At 32.4% G+C, this 21,162-nt stretch overlaps 2 protein-coding genes across 4 annotated transcripts in view; one reads left to right on the top strand and one right to left on the bottom strand.

The window, feature by feature from the left end:
* Positions 1–21,162, bottom strand: part of LOC127726379 (phosphoribosylformylglycinamidine synthase-like) — a 65,341-nt gene that overhangs the window by 628 nt on the left and 43,551 nt on the right. Inside the window, exon 10 of one of the 2 annotated variants that reach the window (XM_052233765.1) lies at positions 2,842–2,973. The exons of the other annotated variant lie outside the window; for it this stretch is intronic. Within the exon in view, the coding sequence (XP_052089725.1) occupies positions 2,855–2,973 (119 nt within the window). The 3' untranslated portion in view covers positions 2,842–2,854. Of the gene's footprint in view, positions 1–2,841; positions 2,974–21,162 lie in introns of those variants that run through there. 2 annotated transcript variants of the gene reach the window in all.
* Positions 1–21,162, top strand: part of LOC127726385 (uncharacterized) — a 66,839-nt gene that overhangs the window by 41,367 nt on the left and 4,310 nt on the right. The window contains exon 2 of one of the 2 annotated variants that reach the window (XM_052233783.1): positions 13,565–13,740. In XM_052233783.1, coding sequence (XP_052089743.1) covers positions 13,609–13,740 — 132 coding nt within the window. In that variant the 5' untranslated portion in view covers positions 13,565–13,608. Of the gene's footprint in view, positions 1–13,109; positions 13,741–21,162 lie in introns of those variants that run through there. The other variant, XM_052233782.1, reaches the window with a different exon arrangement.

The following is a 21,162-nucleotide window of genomic DNA, read 5'->3' as shown; positions in this document are numbered from 1 at the left end:
TTATATGAAAATAACAAGACGTGTTAAGATAAATCATCAGAGACCAAATGACATGAATGTATATAACTAAGAAGTCACCCTTCAATCTTCAACAATGAGCAAAACATGTATAGTACAAGTAGTGACAAGTATTAAAATTTAAAATATATAACAAAATCATTCAGGTGAAGACATAGAATTATTTTTCCGGATTAATGAAAATTTTGAGTACTAACACAACTAACTAAATATATGTTCTATTCTTATGTTTACAAGGCCGGGATAAGGTACCGGTATTTGACAAATGTAAATATGTTAATAAAATTTTGTTTTAAGATAAAAAAAATAAATTTTAAATATAAGAAAATTCCACATAACCTTTTAGTACTGTGACCAGATTAATATGGCTATATTATATATCATTGGATTCGGCAAAATAAGTACTTTCGAAATATGTTGTCAAAAAGAAATGTGGTAACAGTTTTGCATAAAATAAGGTCAAAGATCAAATACTATGTTCCTTTTTTTTACACATTTTACACTGCTAATGTTCCCCATCTGCACCCACAACTCGCTTGTATATGTCATCTGTTTGTAGTAGTGTACGCACAGAACAATCACACCCGTATTAGAAGTCCGTGTGATAATTCTGCCGCTCTATCCCATTTCTCTAAGGTTCGTGTCAAAGTATAAAGTGTGGAATATCATAAGAGTATCAGCCTCTTCTTGAGTGCTGAACAATTTACAACAGTCATTAACAATATAGTGTTTGAAACGGCTTTGGCAAACGATCCAGCTAGATAAAGCTGACAATAAGGTGGAATCATAGGGGGTTTGTTAAAGTTTTGAAGAATAAAACTACCAAAGAAGTTAAGGAGAGCCTGTTTATTTTCTTTAACAGACAGAAATTTCTTCCAGTCAGGAATACTTCTGCCTTTTATGGCCTGATACACTTTGATGGAAGTTGTAGTCTTTGTGCGGAGTTTCCTTTCAACAGACTTTATAGTTTTCTTTGTGTCGTAGCGGTGAAACAAGTCTGTTATTGTGTGTGCTAGAGTAAAACATTGATACATAGTTTGATAATAGTCAGCTGCGAGGTAATCGAATGTATTTTTCTTAGCATCAATTCATTGAACCAATGCCATTCCATCTCTAATGTAAGCTGTGAGTGATGGTAAGGAAGGTAGAGAAAGTGAAGTGGAGACTTTTCTCATGGTGCCGTCATCGTGAAAAGGGAAACTGATAGGGACCTACAGGGTAAGACAGCACATTTATTATTGTAGCATCATCTTTGCAGTTTGCCAAAACCAATGCACGTCTGAATACATGTTCTGGATTTATGTGACCTGAGATTATTTTCCCCGATTTACAGTTTAGGTTTGTTTTTGAGGTCATATTTTGAAACGTTTCTAATTTATTTTTGACTTTGATATTGGACTATACAAACTCTTTGACTGACCTTCATAAAGAGTACTAGTTATGAAATGTTTACATGTAGACATGTTCACAGGCTTTAACTACGGTATATGCCATGTCAACCATAAACCTTTAAAATGTCCAGTAGACCAAATACCATCTCGTTCTGATGTAACCTTTGAGAGCAAAATTTCTACAGCTTCAAGAAACATATCCCAGCATTCAAATGTATGTGATGCAGCACATCCCAATTGCTTATCTGTATCTATAAGATGTTACATATGAGAACTTCAAATAACTCCGTCAAATTAGGCATTAGGCCAGAGGAAAACCTGTATCTACGATTTTGAGGTGCATATTATGTTTCAATGCAGAAGTCGAAATAAAACTTCTGAGATCAAAGAATTTGATATTGTTTATTAACAAAGGTATGAAATATTATATTAATATGTCGATTACTTGACACTTAACGTAAAAACCAATTATGAAATTGAATTGAAACATAATCCATTAAATGCAAAATATTACTAGTGTTGAAATTTTACAAAAACTTTTCAATAACGGATAAATTCGGTCAAAATTTATTTGAAATTGTTAAAATAAGTTTTAACAACAATGTATATAATAACAGAAAGTATATTACGAATGTACTCTTAGAATGTAGACCTAAAAACTTGCCAATGTCAATTTGTCTTTAAAGTTAGCTATCGTATTTCAAAGCCAATTTTACAAAAATTGCATCATACGATTTTTTTACGACAAGTCGAAATGTAAAATTTAGTTTTTAAACTACCAATACTGTGATTTTTAGCCATATAGTCTGAATGACAATCAAACTCTGTAAATATGCGACTTTTCCTCACTCAGTCACAGTACAATATTACAAGCATGAAAGAGTCCAAATAAAAAAAGTGGGGGAAAAAAACATCTGAGCTATTGAAAATTTTAAAAGTTACTGGAGCCTGATCAGGAGGTATTGCCTTAAATTCTGCGTGAAACTGAAATAAAGCCTTCTTATGTCAATTGCAAACCTAATATCAATGGTATAGTAAAATGCCTCTGTTAAAATACAGCTAATTAGAAACTTTAACATTTGAAAATGTGAAACCCCATTGAAGCTGATAAGATTGTCACTGGCACATATTCCCTGAACAACAGAATTTCAGGGATCTATTACAACTACATACAACTAGATACTGACATTAATTGTGGTGCATGGCTGCTGATACAACTAATTACAAACTGGATCATAAAAACGTATTCTGATAGGAATGTAGTTTGAATTTCTAAGGTGTTAATTATACTATTGTTGGAAAAGAAATATATCTATCTTCCTGACATTTGTCAAACGTGAGACAACTAAAACTATGAATTCACAATTATTGTGCAACTATAACTATGTATTTTTATTTGAAATTTTAGAGGTTATACAGAGTTACCTACCTTCTCCGTGGGCACTTCACATATCAAACACTGTACCCTCCATACCACGGAACATGATAGATGGACTGGATTGAACTCTCACAGTTACAAATCTACACTCAAATCTGCCAGAGTCATTATGGTCTAAAAATACACCTTGGCCTACTCCACCAGAAACATTTTCTGAAACGAAATGATAAGCTCAACTATTCATCGAAAAATCAAATATGTCAACAAACAAACAAATGGACTGCTTACCAAACCACTGCTAAAAGTCAGTTGAGTCATAATGAATGCCTTTCTGATTAAAACCCTCAGCTATCCAATCAAGCAGACACATAAACCGACATCCATTAGATACACCTAAACTGATTCTTAATAAATACATTCTGATCTTTATCTTGAGCTACATTATCAAGTAGATCCTTTAACTGATATCGATTACACTACTCCTAAACTGTTTCCTAATAAATACATTTCTGGTCTTCATCTTGAGCTACCCAGTCAAGTATACCAATTAACTGACATCAATTACATCCTCATAAACTGATTCCTAATAAAGACCTTTCTAATCTTCATCTTGAGCAACATTATCAAGTAGACCCTTTAACTGGTATCAATTACACTACTCCTAATCTGATTCCCTATACATACCTTTCTGATCTTCTTCCTGAGCTACCCAAATTAAGTAGATCCTTTCAACTTGGCATCCATTACATCCTCCTAAACTGATTCCTAATTAATACCTTTCTAATCTTCATCTTGAGCTACATTATCAAGTAGACCCTTTCATATGCATCTATTACACAATCCTGAACTTATTCCTGATAAATATATTCCTGATCTTTATCTTGACCTACACAATGAAGTAACCCCTTTAACTTGGTATCCATTACACTACTCCTAAACTGATTCCTAATATACTTTTCTAACCTTCTTCTTGAGCTACCCAATAAAGTAAACCCATTAACTAGCATCCATTACACAGTCCTAAACTGATTCCTATTTTGGTAAATTCCTTTCTGATCTTTATCTTCAGCTACCCTATCGAGAAGAAACATTAACTGTTATTCATTACTCACTCCTGAACTGATTCCGAATAAATACCTTTTTGATCTTTATCTTGGGCTACCCAATCAAGTAAATCCGTTAACTGGCATCCATTACAAACTCCTAAACTGAAAGTATCAGGCCTATTCCTAAACTTTAGAAACTGTTCTCTGATGTTCTGGTTAAATAAAATTGATGCTGCCCAGCCTACAATAAAATATAACTTACTTTCATTTTCACAAACACAGGTATTACAATGTACAATAATGTTTCTCTTGTTTCAGTTCCAAATGTGTGTCTTCTTATACTTCAATACTAAAACAATGGTTTTGCTGCGTAACTAAGAATATAAAATGTGTGGCGTCCTATATTGGAAGGTATTTTTTCAGTATTAAATGAATTTGTTCCTTTATTCAAGTGCTCTCACTACATAGTGACCTGAGCCTTCAGATATAATTCTTTCTGGTTATAAATTCCAACTATCAGAATGCCAAATTCTAATTCATGTTCTAAAGCCAGACTTAGTGTTGATGATTCCCATGTTATCATCAACACGCTTAGAAAACCTCAAGTTTTAGTTTTTTCTTAATAAAAAGATCATTTTTGATAAATGATCAACCAGAATCAAAAGATTGCCTTTGGCAGCAATGTCTAACATCCTATTGGAAGGAAATTGGAATTTCTAAAATGACCTTCCATACATTACATTATTCTGGCCTGATTAACATAGACTAAGTGGTTTCAGAGTTCACAGACAATATAGAATGACGTTCACTGATGCCAATTGATTGCAAAAGATGAGCTAATAAAAGAACAGAGTTCCAATGTCCCCTGCGTTGCACATATTTTATCTATCCAAGGTACATGGGCAATAACTAAATAAAACACTTTTTTTGTTGTTCTTTAAAACAATTTATAAATATCCTAGAGAAATGAAGGCTTCAGAGCAAATGCAGTGTGATTTCTGTTATAACTAATTTTTCGAAGGGGCATAACTCATTAAAAATATTTGATCAGCACTGATTTTTGAAAGTGTCAGACATTCCTTATATAAACCTATGATATAAGTTTCAATAAATTCTGGCAAGAATTGTACACATGAGAGCGCTAACAATGCAACTTTCCATAAAATCAATATATCCAAGGGACACAACTCTTTTAAAAATAATTGATCAGCACTGATTTTCAAACTCGTCAAAAACATTTATGATATAAACCTATAATATAAATTTCATAAAAATCTGGCAAGAATTGTACACATTTGAGCGCTCATCAGGCATTTTTCAATATAATTAATATTTCCAAGGGGCATACCTCTTTTAAAAATAATTGATCTGCACTGATTTTCGAACTCGTCAAAGACATTGATAATATAAACCTATGATATAAGTTTCATAACATTTTAGCAAGAATTGTACACATGAGAGCGCTAATATTGCAATTTCCCATATAATCAATATTTCCAAGAGGCATAACTCTTTTAAAAATAATTTCTCGGCATTGATTTTAGAATTTTTCCAAGACATAGCTGATATAAACCTATGATATAAGTTTCATAAAAATCTGTAAAGAATTGTACACAAAAGAGCGCTAACGATGCAATTTTCCATAAAGTTAATGTAGCTCTTTTAAAAATAATTGATTGGCACTGTATTTCAAATTCGTCAGAGACATTGCTAATATGAACCTACGATATAAATTTCATAAAAATCTGGCAAGAATTGTACACATGAGTGTGCTAACGATGCAATTTGCCATATAATCAATGTTTCCAAGGGGCATACCTCTTTTAAAAATAATTGATCCTCACTGATTTCAGAACTCGTCAAAGACACTGCTGAAATAAACATATGATATAAGTTTCATAAAAATCTGGTTAGAAATGTACACGTGAGAGCACTTACAAGACCCGACGTACGGACTCACAGATGGACGGACGGACGGCCAGTATTTCTATACCCCCCCCCCCCTTTCCTACGCATTCCATGGGAACAAAAATATGAGAGATGAGCTTATCTTCTAAATGAATAGTACTTGCAAGCTAAACAGCATTTTAACATTTTATTTTAATGTAAACATAATCTATCTTCCCCATATTAAGCTCTTTACAAGAGTATACAACCTGAAATATCTCACCTGCCTTACTGATTACGATTCCAATTGATGCTGAAAGTTAAGTGTTAATACAAGTACAACAGAAACTCAAAATTATCAAAGAACCGTAAAAAAAAGAGGTCAAGGTCAGGCAAACTCTGTCAAACGGACATGCACACCTTACAATCATTCTATACTCAATATAGTCAAGGTATTACAAAAAGTATCTGAGAAACAGTCCTAATCAAGAAAACTTAATTTGACCAATCAAACATGAGGTCAAGGACAAATTCACACTGTCAAGTGAAATTTGTAACTAACAATACTCCCATCTCATAATCCATTGAATATAGTCGACCTGATACTTATAATTGAAATTAAGACTAAAACTTACACATAAACCAATGTCTGAATCATGACCATGAGGCTAAGTGCAGATGAAATGAGTCGGGTAGATATGTACCCCTTACACTCAGCCAAATATAGTTGATCTAGTGCTTATAGTATTTGAGAAACGAAACTTATCATTAAAAGTCATCCTTCCCCTGTATGTACAATTTGATAGCTTAATCAACATTTGATTGGTAGAACTATCCCACGTGACATTGAACAAAACTTCATATTCCCCTCTGAACATCGGGACTTCCTCATATGACGTTACGCACGGTTAAAGTACATACTATTATGAACGTTTCTTAAAATAGCTACAGTAAAGTCATTATCATATTCATAATTATTTTAGACGTTAAAACAAAAAGAAAAAATAACTATAACTTTTGATCAATACTATTTATCAATGTTTATGCTGTGTTTATATAACAAAAGCATAAGAAAATAATGTAAGTAACTTAATATTTTTGTTCAGGTAGTAGGCAAAGTATAGTCAGTGAAATAAAACATTATACACTTATTTCCCGTGCCTGAGGAATATGAAGATTTGTTCACCCTCGAAAGTCATATTTCCCTCAAGCATAGCCCTTGGGAAATATGAATTTTTATGGGTGAACAAATATTCATATTTCCCTCAGGCACGGGAAATAAGTGTATAATGTTGATCACTGAACCAAGAAATGGGGTCAAGATCAAGTGAGCCCTTTCTGATGGACAGGTATACCTTGCAATGTATATAAATACCAAACTCTACAGTTTTAAAAGTATAGTTTTTAAATCAGTCATGGAACATATAATGGAAGTCGGAAGCCTCAGACCATAAGGCATATATAAAAGATGTGTAGTTCTTGTGAATTAAATTTACGATCCTTTGGTAATTTCAGAGAATTAAAAAAGATTTTGATGAGTCTCTACATTTATGAGGGTTCCAAGTCATGGTTTCACAATTACAGCTGACATAGATGATCTTTTCATACAATACCTACCTTTAGCAGACCCACATACATCACCATAACTAAATCCACCAACAAAAACAACTACATGGAACTGATCAAGAGTTATCTTTCCTGAACACATATCCTGCATGTTGACATCCCAAACTTCAAAGCCTGCCATGTGTAATACAGCAGCCATTTCTCTGTCACTATTACTACCCTCCTCACGTAAAACTGCTACCTTTATTGGTGGTATACCTAGTAAAATATGAATATCATGGTTACAAACAGTAACTACACTCCTCACGTAAAACTGCTACCTTGATTGGTGGTATACCTAGTAAAAGATGAATTTCAGAATCACACGCTGATTGTATGCTTATCAAATTTGAAGATCAGGATTTTACACTGCCAATTTGTTTTATCTATTCCAATACTTCACTTACTGCTAGCCTGCTCAGGATACCTGATTAAAAAGGTGTATGTCATATGATACATTACATGACATATCAAAAAAATTGTTAACACAGAGATATGTATATAATTCTGCATCCCTTTAATAAGAACAAACCACTTTTAACAGCAACATTATAATAATAACTTTTGAAAAACTGTCAAAGCAAACTTGAGATGTAATTTGAATTACTGTAGGAACTGTTTGAATGAAACTAAGTGAAAAATCTTTAAGTTAGCTGTTTTATGCAAATGGTCGAGATAGATTCTTTATACTATTATAAAATTAAACGCATTTTTTCTAGAGGTTATTGTTGTGTAAACTGGGGCGACTAACTCACAAACTGAACATCAAATCCTTCGGACTTTTATGTAAAGTTTGTGAGTCAGTAACCCAGCTTCAGTTTGAGAGTTTTCATTTGTATGCCGTCATGTTTTGTGATAAAGAGAATGCACCAATATCATTCATGAAATTTTACTGAATTTTATTTCATTTTAATTTGATACATTTTTCAAAGCTCTAATCAAATGCATAATTCTATTTGTCGTGCAATAGATTTGTAATAATATGCAGCTCTGTATTTTTTTTTTTTTTTTTCAGTTTCAAAAGAACCACAGATCACATGCATTTGTAATGCGCATGAATAGAATATCGACAGAATGTTTACAAAAGTTACTCAAGTAGTTTTGGCAACATGGTCTTTTGAAGTGTAAACCAAGGAAAAAATTACCCGGTTTTGGGGTTATTTTTCTCTCAGAAAATTTATTAATTTTGAAACACAAATCTTTAGCTCATATCAGTTTTTTTTTGTTTTTTTTTTTTTTGTGTTTGTTTTGTTGTGGTTTTTTTTAGAGAGGGACCGGTAAAAAAGAAGTAAATTAAATGGGGCTGAAAGTAAATATGCTGTAAATAGCATTATTCTAAAATAGTATAAAACAAGAGTTACTGTTCCTTCTATATCCTTTTCTCAACTTATCTTTATAGTTCCAGGCTAAAGAATATTTGTTTATTCATAAGTTTTATACAAGTTAAACAATGGCTGACTCTGTCAATATAGAACTCTTGCAGGCAATATACAGAATGTGAAGTAAGAGGATCTAATTAAAAGGATAAATATATACGACAGAGAATACAAGTAGTACAAATCTTTAGACATATATATAATTCAGGAACGGTAATTATTAAGCCAGGTCCGAAGTGATGGGTTATCCTGTATCTTTATACACCATCACACCACACGACCGGTGTATTTTATACTCTTGATATGAGAGGATTTTCTTCTTACTATCTTTTATGAAATAATCCCTGTATTTGTCATATGATCAATATATTTTCCTAATTATAGACAAATATTATTGCAATCTGAAGAATTTAACGTAAAGGTTTCTAAAGATAGATATGTTTTCTCTTTAACCATTATTTCATACATTCAAAACAAAAAATCAATGGCTTTAAAAAAAAATTTAAATCTGCATCAGAAGAAATTTTCTGATCACCATGAAACTATAGTCTATATCAAATTTTTACTGTTTTTTTTATTCTTCTGCTTAAGGGGTAGGCTTCATTAACCTACTGTAAGAACGAGAATTATGTCAAGGACTCTGTCTTTAATCATTTCTCCTCATCCTCGATAACACTGCATGTATTTATGCATATCTAAAAAAAGGGGGGCTTATTTTTGCTGACGTTAGCGACATTTTTGTATTTTTAATGGTAGAAATGTGCCAAAATGCCCCTAAAATATTAAAATTAGATAAAAAATCAAAGGCTATACATGTGTTTCCTTAGTATCGTCATATCGAATGTTCTGCACACGATTCATATAAAACACATAACAGCAATGATAAATTCTTAGTTTTAACATTTTTATAGTCTATTTCATAAAATATTTTGACTCTTATGCAACGGTGTTCATATATTCGTGATAAAGACATATAAGTTGGACACAGTTATCAAATCATCAGCCTAAAGTCTTTAATAGGCCTAAATCGAACTTTATTAATCAAACACCTCGTTTTAAACATAGCCAAACAGTCAAAATAAGCTGGTCAATGGCCCCAAGTCTGTAAAAAGTAACGTTTTCTGCAAAGGGGGGTACCTGTAAAGAAAGTCATTTTAAATAGTGAATAATTGTATCTTATATCCAAAAATTTGAACTTAAGCAGCAGGGGGGTATAGTAATCGACTAATGTAAAGATTGTCCGATTTTATTACAATATATGTCAGTAGAGGTTAAAAGGAAGTAAATAAAGATGATTGGCGCCACCTAGATTTCACATCCAAGATAATAGGTAGAAGTAAATTTATTTTCTGCTGCCCTAGTAATTAGAAATCAAAATAGTGAGAAATGAGTTTTGGCCATTGGTGTAGAAATAGCGAGAAATTTAGAGAAAACTCTCTGTGACGAGAAACATTTTCTGTGCCAAATTTAGCAAGGGGTGTTCTTCATTTATACTATTTCGAAAATTCCAGAACCGTTGAGTACCCTTAAAAAATGTCATTTTTCTATCAAAAAAGCTGCGGCACCATATGTGTTTTGCAGTTTCAATTACACCCAAAGGTGTTGATAATTCAGATTTCGACATTTTTTTCAATGGATCTTTGATAGGGAAAACGCAGGACCAAAAAAGGCTACCATTGTCGCCTATGTAAATAATTACTTCCTTGTAACCTAAATTTATTAGATTATCTCCTGGTTAAAACTATAAAAAGGGAGATAACGCTTTTTTTTTCTAGCTAAGTTATTTAATTCTAAAAATAGTAATGGCGGTTCCTTCCATACTTTGTTCTCTGGGTAACCAACAATGAGCAAAAGGTAAGTGAAATAATGGTTTACTATACTTTTTGATAATTTGTAGGTTTTAAAAAGAGAAAATATCATCTTCATCTTAAGTGAAAGTTTGGAAACTCTTCTGAAAACAATTTGGTCAATGAGGTCATATATTTAAACATTATCATTAACTTTAAGTTTACAGATATCTCTTATCCATGTCAACATTTCCCAGTGTCCCTACATAATATGGTTATATCATTCCTATACATGTAAAATACCACAATGACAATGATCAAAACATACATTCTCTTCTTTGTTCCTCAAAATATTTCCTTTACTTAATATTCTCTCTTCTCTCAATATTGTTTTCTTTATTTTCACCTAATTTGATATTTCCTTCCTAGACAATATTCAGTTCCCATACAATATTTCCCTAGTTTGATAAATTCTCTCCTATCTCTATCTCAATAGTGTGTTCCTCTAAAACACTCCATTGATATTCTGAATTCCTCCTCTGATGATAATCTCTCCTACCTCAACACGGCGTTTCTATCTAATTTTCACTTTCTTGATATTCTCATTCCCTCAAATTGTGACAATATTGTGTTTCCTTATAGAATTCCTCATACTAGATACCCTATTCTCTAAGGTTCCAATATTGTGTTCCCTTATAGAATTCCTCTTACTTGATATTCTCTCCCTTTTCAATTTTGTGTTCCCTTATAGAATTCCTCTTACTTGATATTCTCTCAGCTTTCAATTTTGTGTTCTCTTATAGAATACCTCTAACTTGATATTCTCCCTCTTTCAATATTGTGTTCCCTTATAGAATTCTTCTTATTTGTTATTCTCTCCACTTTCAATATTGTGTTCCCTTATAGAATTCTTCGTACTTGATATCCCTCCTCTTTCAATTTTGTGTTCCCTTATAAAATTCCTCTTACTTGATATTCTCTCCACTATCAATATTGTGTTCCCTTATAGAATTCCTCTTACTTGATATTCTTTCCGCTTTAAATTTTGTGTCCCTTTTGGAATTCCTTTTACTTGATATTCTCTCCCCTTTTAATTTTGTGTTCCCTTAAAAAATTATTCTAACATGGTTTCTCCCCGCATTTAATATTGTGTTCCCTTATAGAATTCCTCTTACTTGATATTCTCATCGCTTTCAATATTGTGTTCCCTTATAGAATTCCTCTCACTTGATATTCTCACCGCTTTCAATATTGTGTTCCCTTATAGAATTCCTCCTTCTTGATATTCTCTCCACTATCAATATTGTGTTCCCTTATAGAATTCCTTTTACTTGATATTCTTTCTGCTTTAAATTTCGTGTTCAAGTATTTAATTCCTCCTATTTGATTTTCTCCCCGCTTTCAATATTGTGCTCACTTTTAGAATTCCTCTTACTTGATATTCTCTCAACTTTCAATTTTGTGTTCCCTTATGAAATTCTTTTTACTTGAAATTCTCTACGCTTTCAATATTGTGTTCCCTTATAGAATTCCTATTACTTGTAATTCTCTCCACTTTCAATAGTGTGTTCCCTTATAGAATTCCTCTTACTTGATATTCTCTCCACTTTTAATAGTGTGTTCCCTTACAGAATTCCTCTTACTTGTAAATCTCTCCACTTTCAATAGTGTGTTCCCTTATAGAATTCCTCTTACTTGATATTCTCTCCACTTTCAACAGTGTGTTCCCTTATGGAATTCCAAATTTACATGATATTCTCTCAACTTTCAATATTGTGTTTCCTTACTTTCTCTCTGATTTCAATTGTGTGTTCCCCTTTTTTTCGTCATTCTTAATATTCTTTTCCGTCTCAATATAATGTTTCCTTATAACATTACCTTACTTGTTATTCTCAGCAAAGAGAATGCAGAAAGTTTGTTTGTTTTATATAACTGAGAAAATAATTTTCAAAAAAAGGGGCTGAAAAAATCATTGAAAGAAAAGCATTTAGCCTTCATGTGAAGAACCTATAAAGCTTTTCAAACTTGTCCCAAGACATTGCTGATATAAACCTTTGATATCAATTTGATAAAATTCAGGCAAGAATTGTTCACAAGAGAGTGCTAACAATGTAATGTTCCATATAATTGATATTTCCATGGGGCATTTCTCTTTTAAAAAAAATTGATTGGCATTAATTTTTAACTTGTCTGAGGCATGTGATATAAACCTATGATATAAGTTTCATAAAAATCTGGCCAGAATTGTACGCATGAGTGCGCTAACAATGCAATTTTCCATATAATCAATATTTCCAAAGGGCATAACTCTTTTAAAAATAATTGATAGGCACTGATTTTCTACTTGTCTGAGGCATAGCTGATATAAATAATACTTATTACTGCAGGATGCACAAAGAGGAGGGTAGACATTATTTCAGTGCTGGTTCTGTTATGTGTGTTAATAAAACACTAAACATTGGGAATTTGAGTCAACTAACTATATAGTTTTTAATTCTTTTTGTTATCGTTAGAATGGACAGGGAGAACTGTAGTTCTCAATTGTTGGTTCACTAGTTTTCAGACTAAGGCTAGAATATACTAGTATATCTTAAGTTTTAAATGTCTTCATTTTACAACAGGATGGACCCAGATAACCGTAGACGGTACTTTATAGTTGGTTCTGTTATATTGGAGATCGTTACACCAGTTTTCAGACAGAGGCTAGAGATAGACTACAAAAGTAAAGGGTTAGGATGTCTACAAGATTTCATCAACAGTAAACCTGTTATACACATCCTTTTCCATCTACGTCACACCAATATAAAGTGTTGTGTGGACAGTACCAACTGTAGGAATAGAAGGAAACTACCATTAAACTACAGCCAATGGGATTTACTGTACACAGAGAATCCAGGACCACCTAAGCATCACTGTCACTGCTTGTATACAACTAATAACGTAAAATTAGATGATCTTGATATCACCTTGGCTAGTTTGATTTTACTGAATTGCTGCAATCTGACCCCAAATGAGGAGACATTGATAAAAGAACTAAGAGAATTTAAGAACAACTATCTTAGTCATAACACCAAAGGTGCCATAACTGAAAAAGAGTACCAAACACTGTGGAATGACCTTATGACATATGTTCTTCAACTTGACCCCAGTAAACAAGATGACTTCATAAGGATACAGAACAGACCATTGGATGATTCACTGTGCAACAAGTACTTTGTTTGTCTTCTGGACATTCACAAAAAGCTTGAAGAGGTAAGCAACATATATTATATAAATACATATCCTAATAATGAGACCTCAAAACAAGCAACACAAGGATTGATGCTCAAATTAAGTATGCTTCTTTCGATAATGTTGTCTTAATCTATTTTAAATTGTATTCAAGTGAACTAGCTTCATCAAGATCAAGAGATTCCTATACAAAGTTAGCCATGTTACTCATGTTACTGTTACACTAAACATTATAACGTTACTGCCAAGTTAAGCTTATATTTGCTAATGAGAAAATTATAACTCATCACATTTTTTTTTTATTCTGTATTTAATTTTGTACACAGAAGTAAAATTAATACTTGGGGCTCAAATAAGCCTGTATCCATGACCTGGTATCTATGTATAATTTGACTAATTTATTTTGCCAAATTAAAACAGAAATGCATAAGCTGAAATGTCTGTCCTTCTCCTGCTTTACTAATTATTTAAATTAAGTGTTTAAACTTTTAGAGATCATACATGGTTTTACTATCTATAGGTATCACACATACTTTCATTATCAATGATCCATGGAAAAGAGTTCAAGGTCAGATAATATTCCAAACTATAAGAAAAGGTAGCATATGAAATAGGATTTGCCAAAACATATAATTAACAGTGTCCTGTGATGATTCATAGCTTGACTGATTTTGATCCTTTAGGAACCACATTCAGAGGCAAAATAATGGATTACAATTTGTACCCTATTTATATAGATCCGTTATCTGGCATCTAAAAGTTATCCTGTATTAGCGTATAAAAGTTTTGCAAGCAAATCATACAGTCATGTAATCTCAAATATATACTGCACATATTTATTCAATGCATTCACATTTAAAATTTTTCAACCTATCATGTATAACTTATCATTTATTTAAAAAACTTAAAATCAAAATGGAGCATGACCATAAGGTCACATTCATTTGACATATGTCACCACTACCCATATACAGCATAAACAATCCACAAATTAAACATTATGCAATTATAAATTTGTATATGCTGACCAAATATCAAGTCATTCTGTTCAGTAGTAGATGTGAAAAGTGTGAAAGAGATATTTGTTGGAAGAACAGATTAATTGATGGACAGATGGACAGACAAGTTGAATGCAATATAGTCTCAATCCTAGATTGGAAGTATAATAACAATTTAACAAAATCTGATAAGTCATGTGGGTACAGTATTTGACACACTAGTGTTTTGACCAAGATTTTTGACTGCACGTATTGTTTGCTTGCAAATTGCAAAATATTAACAAATGTTTACTCATATTTCAACAATAACATTTTCGTCCTATCAGAGAACATAGCATGGACTACACCCACAATGTTACCATAGTTTAGCATTATTAAGGTCAAGGGTAACGACTTCGAACTATTATAGACTGTGAAGATAAAAATAGTCAAAGTCCAGTACTCCTGTATAGTGGTCAGATCAAATTGGAGACAATCCAATATGGCCAATTACATGAAGGCAGCCAATCCTTCAAAATATGAGAACTTTCAGTCACAGTTGTTATTACAATTGTACCAAAAAAGTAGTGAAATTGTAATGGTGGTATTGTTTAGTCAGTTACACATGATGGCAAACAATAGTACCAGGAATGAGAGCTATCTGTCCATTGGCCTCAGGGGAGTTTCCTCCATGAGGTGTTTTCTCATAATACTAAAAATCAAAGCGCGAATGCGCTGTAAAGGCAGTAACCTACTGCTTATAGTACCTAAAAGAACTACAAAACACAAAAACTTGACATTGACCAATGAACCATGAAAATGAATTCATGTTCAAATGATACTCACACGAAGAACATGTACACTTTACAATCATTCCATATGCCAAATATAGTTGACCTAATGTTTATAGCACTCAATAAACAGAAAAACAGACCAAAACACAAAAACTTAACATTGACCAACGAGCTACATGTATGAAAATGAAAAATACACCATATATAGTTGACCTACTGCTTTTCGTATCTGAGAAACCAGTGACAGATCCAGAGGGGTGGGTAGAGGGCGTACGCCTTTCCTTTACTTGCACTTTTTTTTTTAATTAAGACTGTAAATGATTAATCAGACTAGATTTCGTTAACGTTGTCATTTCCCGTATATTTATTTTTATGCGACAATTTGTTACTTATAAAGATATTATTCGTTCGTATTTACGTGTAATATATTATTGAGTATGTCCAACTCACGTGATTCGCTACCAGTACGTCGAAAAAACGTCAGATGCATCTGTAGTGCGAATCACTAATTCACAATGAATTCTTCAGATGTTGTGACCTCTATTTCAGTGACTGACTTGGCTAGGGAGAATTTTCCATGTCCATTTTTTACTGACAAATCCAACATCAAATATATTGGTACATAGCTTTACATACATCCAATCATTTTATGGGGAGAATACGGCATCAAAAATGTCCAACCTTCAACTATAAAATATACATGCCCAACGTCAAGAACCGTTAAATTTGTGCATTTTACACTTATTTTAAAAACAAAACAAGGTCCAAAAAAATGTTCGACTCGCTCCGCTCGGCAAAAGATTATATTCTACGTTCTACCCCCCCCCCCCCCTCTTTCAAAAGTCCTGGATCGGCCCCTGGAAACAGACCTTATCACGTAACTTAAACTTTGATCACTGATGGACAAGTAGACATTGCAAATTATTGAACCCATATACAAAATATAGTTGATCATAATTAGTGAGAAATGCACACGACATAAAAAAAAAATTCTTTTAATTATGAAAAGTCCTATATTTGTACATACTGTGGATGTACTACTATGCATCTACTTAGGTTTACTTAAGGAGAAAGTAAAACAACAAAAATAAAAAATGTACCAAACTCCAAGGAAAATTTAAAACACAAAGTTCCTTAACAATTGGCAAAATCAAAAGCTCAAACACATCAAACAAATGGAAAATTTCCAAATAACAACTTTAATGTTCAAGCCAAATTACAGACATGTAATTTTGGTGGATTAAATAAAATTACACAATTTCAGATAAATTATATACAAGGCTTGAACATGTCTTCCAAAATATTTACATTATTTGAAAGATCATGGTTTAGAGCATTCCAAATTATGCCTGGATGGCAAGTCAAAACAGGAAATACATTTTCTAGAGTGAGATGGGTATGATGCAGACCATATGAGTATTTGGACCATACACGTATGGTCATGACCATATGCGTATATACTCATATGGTCTGACCATACGTGTATGGTTCGGTTAATTAACAACATAACTGTTGAAAAGGTGTCCAATGAATTAAGAGCTAATTTCTAAAAATTAAATATTTACTTATTCAATCATATTGTAATCATTCAATTTGTTATATGATTAATGAAATAAAATGAATTTTACTTACAAATAAGAATTATAATAAACTCATTTTAACAAGGTCATTATTGATCTGTCTTAACATTTGTACGAAACGCAACATGTCGACTTGTAAAAATAACTTCAAGATATTTCTGAAGGAACTGTTAAACAAGAAGTCAATTGCTGGTACTGTTCGTTTCGGATTTAAAAGCTTTATCGGACCTAATAGATAAAAACTGTTTACCTGACAAAGGGTCTGACATGATAGCTATGTTGGAAGGTCATACGATTTTCAACAGCTCTAAAGAAAACAGATGGATATTACTTGTTTAGGCGGATTTCGGAAATTCGACGTACCAAATGTTCTGACGAGAAAAAGAATCAGATTCAAGAGTTATTTTTAACATTTTGCGACTAGGCATAGTTCGGTCAAGTTTTCTTAATTACATCTACGACTGAAATGATATTAAAACAACTAAGGATTAAAATACCACCCGAACTCTTTCACACGGATTTTTAAGTTCTTATGGTTTGTGAAACGGTTGGCTGCTCATAATGCAAAATACAGCTCTATCAAAAGTTTTGAAAACTTACAAAAAACACCGTTTGATTCTTTACTTCCCATTGTCACTGAATTACAATTAAAAACACAGAATATCGGTAATAGAAGAAGAAAGAATTCAACTTTTCGGGTAATTTGTGATGACGTATTTATCCCCCACGTAGAGATAACTCCGACGTAGAAACAAAATGGTTATTGCCCGATACGACTAAAGGCACTGCCTTTAAAAATTGTCCCATAACGCCTGTCATGTATAGATCAAAATGATGTCAACTACACACTATGGCACCAATATAAAAATCAGAAAATGTGGTATGATTGCCAATGAGACAATTCTCCACAAAGAGACCAAATGACACAGAAATTAACAACCAAGATAGAGAGCTTTCTGTCCAGTCGGAAATCAAGCCCTTAGAAACGACCGTTATTGCTACACAGATTGCAAACTAATTTCCCTTTATTTCAAATTATGAAGAATTTACATTGACAATACTTTGATTATTATTTTTTTTAAATGTATATGAAAAAGCAGGTATCAGTATTGCAAGGGAATTCAACATTTTAACCATGTCTAGAACCAGTATAAATGCATATTTTGGCTAGCCCTGACCTTAATAAAGTAGAAATTTATTTCTGTGTTGGTATTATTTGGTTACAGCAGTAAAAATATATACCAAAATATCAAAGTAACTCTTGGAATAATATAATATGGCCCAGAGCAAGGATTAACATTTACTGTAATATTAAAGCCCTATTTCAGTTCTGAAATTGTTTTAAAAATGAAAAAATATAATTTACCTAATTGTTTTACATATGTCTGTAGTATAAAAATATATCTAGTAAAAAGATAATTACTTTTTAATAATATTCACTTGTAAATAACATAATATTACGGATTACAAATGTGTCGAGTTTTTGTAATTGGATAACAACACAGAGATGTCAGTATATATTCAGGAAACTGCCGGTCTATATACGACGTTTTTATCCCCAATTGGAACCTCAAAAACGTCATCATAACACCTGTTACTATGTGACGTAGTCAAAAGCTATATAGAACACTAAGGGATGTCAGAGGCTCACAGAGGGAAAATAATGACGTGCATCCGTCAATAATACATTTTTAATACAAAATCACGCAATTTACACTTCAATTACTAAAATTTAATGTTTTAAAGTGTTATTATAAATTATTACATACACGATAAAATTATTTTCACGGCAAATTACAAAATCCTTCACGTATGCGAAACATATTAGGTTGGGTTTTTCAATAAATGTGTTGTAAAAAATGAAGCCAAAAACACATATAAACACCGAACATGAAATCTAAAATCTTTATTGAAAACATTTCCAAACGCAAAAAAAATTGTCAAGACAAAAAAGGTTCATTTAAATGGATTACTCAAAATATTAAAAACAATAAACATGTAATGAAGGGGGTCTCATTGGGGGGTTCTGATCCCGGATCCCGCTTACTGTTTTGAAGGATTCCCATATTCCGCTTACACTATGTATGTAAGCAATTCTCATTTTTTTGTAATTTCCCGTGTCCCGCTAGACTTCATTTCCCGTTTTCACGGCACAATAATTTGACTTTCACGTGTCACGCTTACAAAAAATCGGCAATCCCGCGTCACGCTTAGACCCCAATGAGACCCACAATGAATATACATGCTGCATTGTGAATGTTTAACAAATACCTGGCAATGGAAAAAACATTAAGACAAGGGTAATCCGTAATATATGTGTAATTCAGGTCTCAGACAGGGTATATACTGTGACATTCCCGGCTTTGGGCTGATATCCCCTTCGCCTTCGGCTCAAGGGATATAAAGTCTAAGCCGGGAATGTCACAGTATATACCCTGTCTGAGACCTGAATAACATATAATATGGTGCTAACTATATATAATAGTACAAATAAGTGTGTTCATGAAAAGTGTCAACAAAGGAACGTAACTCGTAAATTACTATCGGAACCGCTTCGTAAGAAATTTCGACACATCGAAGTGGCACATTTGCGTATTACAGCGTATTAAGTGGCACAAATTTGACACATCCCAGTTCATAAAAAGCCTCATCACATATTTTAAATTCAGCATAGGTTCCCCAGAATTTAAAAAAACAAAAATTTCAACTGATGTGTTGAAAAAAATTGACGCGACGAGAGACAACCTGGGGTTTGAAGGCTTCGTATTCTAATTCAGTACGCTTAATCAAAACAATTTGCATGTTAGAACTTCTTAAAAGTATATACAATTGGCATTTGTAACGTACAGTATGCTTTGATTTCATTTGATATGACTTTTTGGGGGAAACAGACTCGTTTCAGATGAAGAAAAAATTACCCAAAAAATGCCCAAATATGGTAGTCACATGACTTCCATTGTTGCTTTAAGAAATGTGGTCAAACCGGGGTCAGTTTTCCGACTGTGTCAAATGGTCTTACAGTAGTTCCATTCACAAGATGTTCTTTACAAACAAGAGGCTCTCAAGAGCCTGAATCGCTCACCTTGATTTTTTTTCTCAATTCATTCATCACTCATGATTCATATTTCGACTTTTTAATGTATATCGGTGTTTGCTTAAAAATGCCACTTAAAAATTCTTTGTTTTTGGTCATTTTTTGCTTCAAAATAAAAAAAAATGATTTGTCTGCAATCTCACAGCAATTCACGAAGAATTGAAGATTAGCTGTCCAAGTTTCATAACAATCTATGAATGCTTACCAGATTTTCATGTCAAAAAATTTAATCCCAGACTGTCTGTAAATGTTAACTGTAATAACAAAGTCTATACTAAAAATGAAAAAAATATATTTTCAAAGGTTTGCTTCAGACAATGTCTCTTAATCCTTAAAAAGCTTTTGACAAATTTTCTTAAACTCTTTGAAGGTTTGACAAAGTTATTGATTTGTAACAAACTTAAACCTATTTGTTAGCTGTAAAAAATAACTGAGTCCATTTATCAGTAAAATATTGAAAAAACAAAAATAAATATTTTTAAAATTTTGCTTTGGATCCTGTTTTTTTGGTCATAAACAAGCTTCTGTCCAAATTTCATAAATTTCCATGAAGGTTTGTCAAGTTATTGATGTCTAAAAAAAATTTAACCTCAGACTTAATCTGAAAGTTAACTGTGAAAACAAGAGTGCACACTCTGAAATGTCTCGCCTGCTTTACTAACCATTGATTTAAGGTTGAAAGTCTTAAAGATAAAGATTTTACTAAAAGCACCACACAAATTTTAACTTTTTAAGGATTTAAAACAATGAGGATAAGGTAAGATCAATTGTTTCAGACAGATATATACACCTTATAATTTATTTATACACAAAATATAGTTGATCTATTGCTTATGGTAATTCAAAAACACAAAAATTTAACATTGACCAATGAACCATGAAAATGAGGTCAATGTCAGATTGTACCTAGCAGACGGACATGTACACCTTACAATCATTCCATACACCAAATATAGTTGACCTATTGCTTAACGTACTTGAAAAACAGACATTAAACT

This window comes from Mytilus californianus, unplaced genomic scaffold (genome assembly GCF_021869535.1).
Source record: "Mytilus californianus isolate M0D057914Y unplaced genomic scaffold, xbMytCali1.0.p SCAF_17, whole genome shotgun sequence".
Classification (NCBI taxonomy): Eukaryota; Metazoa; Mollusca; class Bivalvia; order Mytilida; family Mytilidae; genus Mytilus; species Mytilus californianus.
The sequence above is the reverse complement of the archived record's forward strand: the minus strand, read 5'-3'. Positions and strand labels throughout refer to the sequence as shown.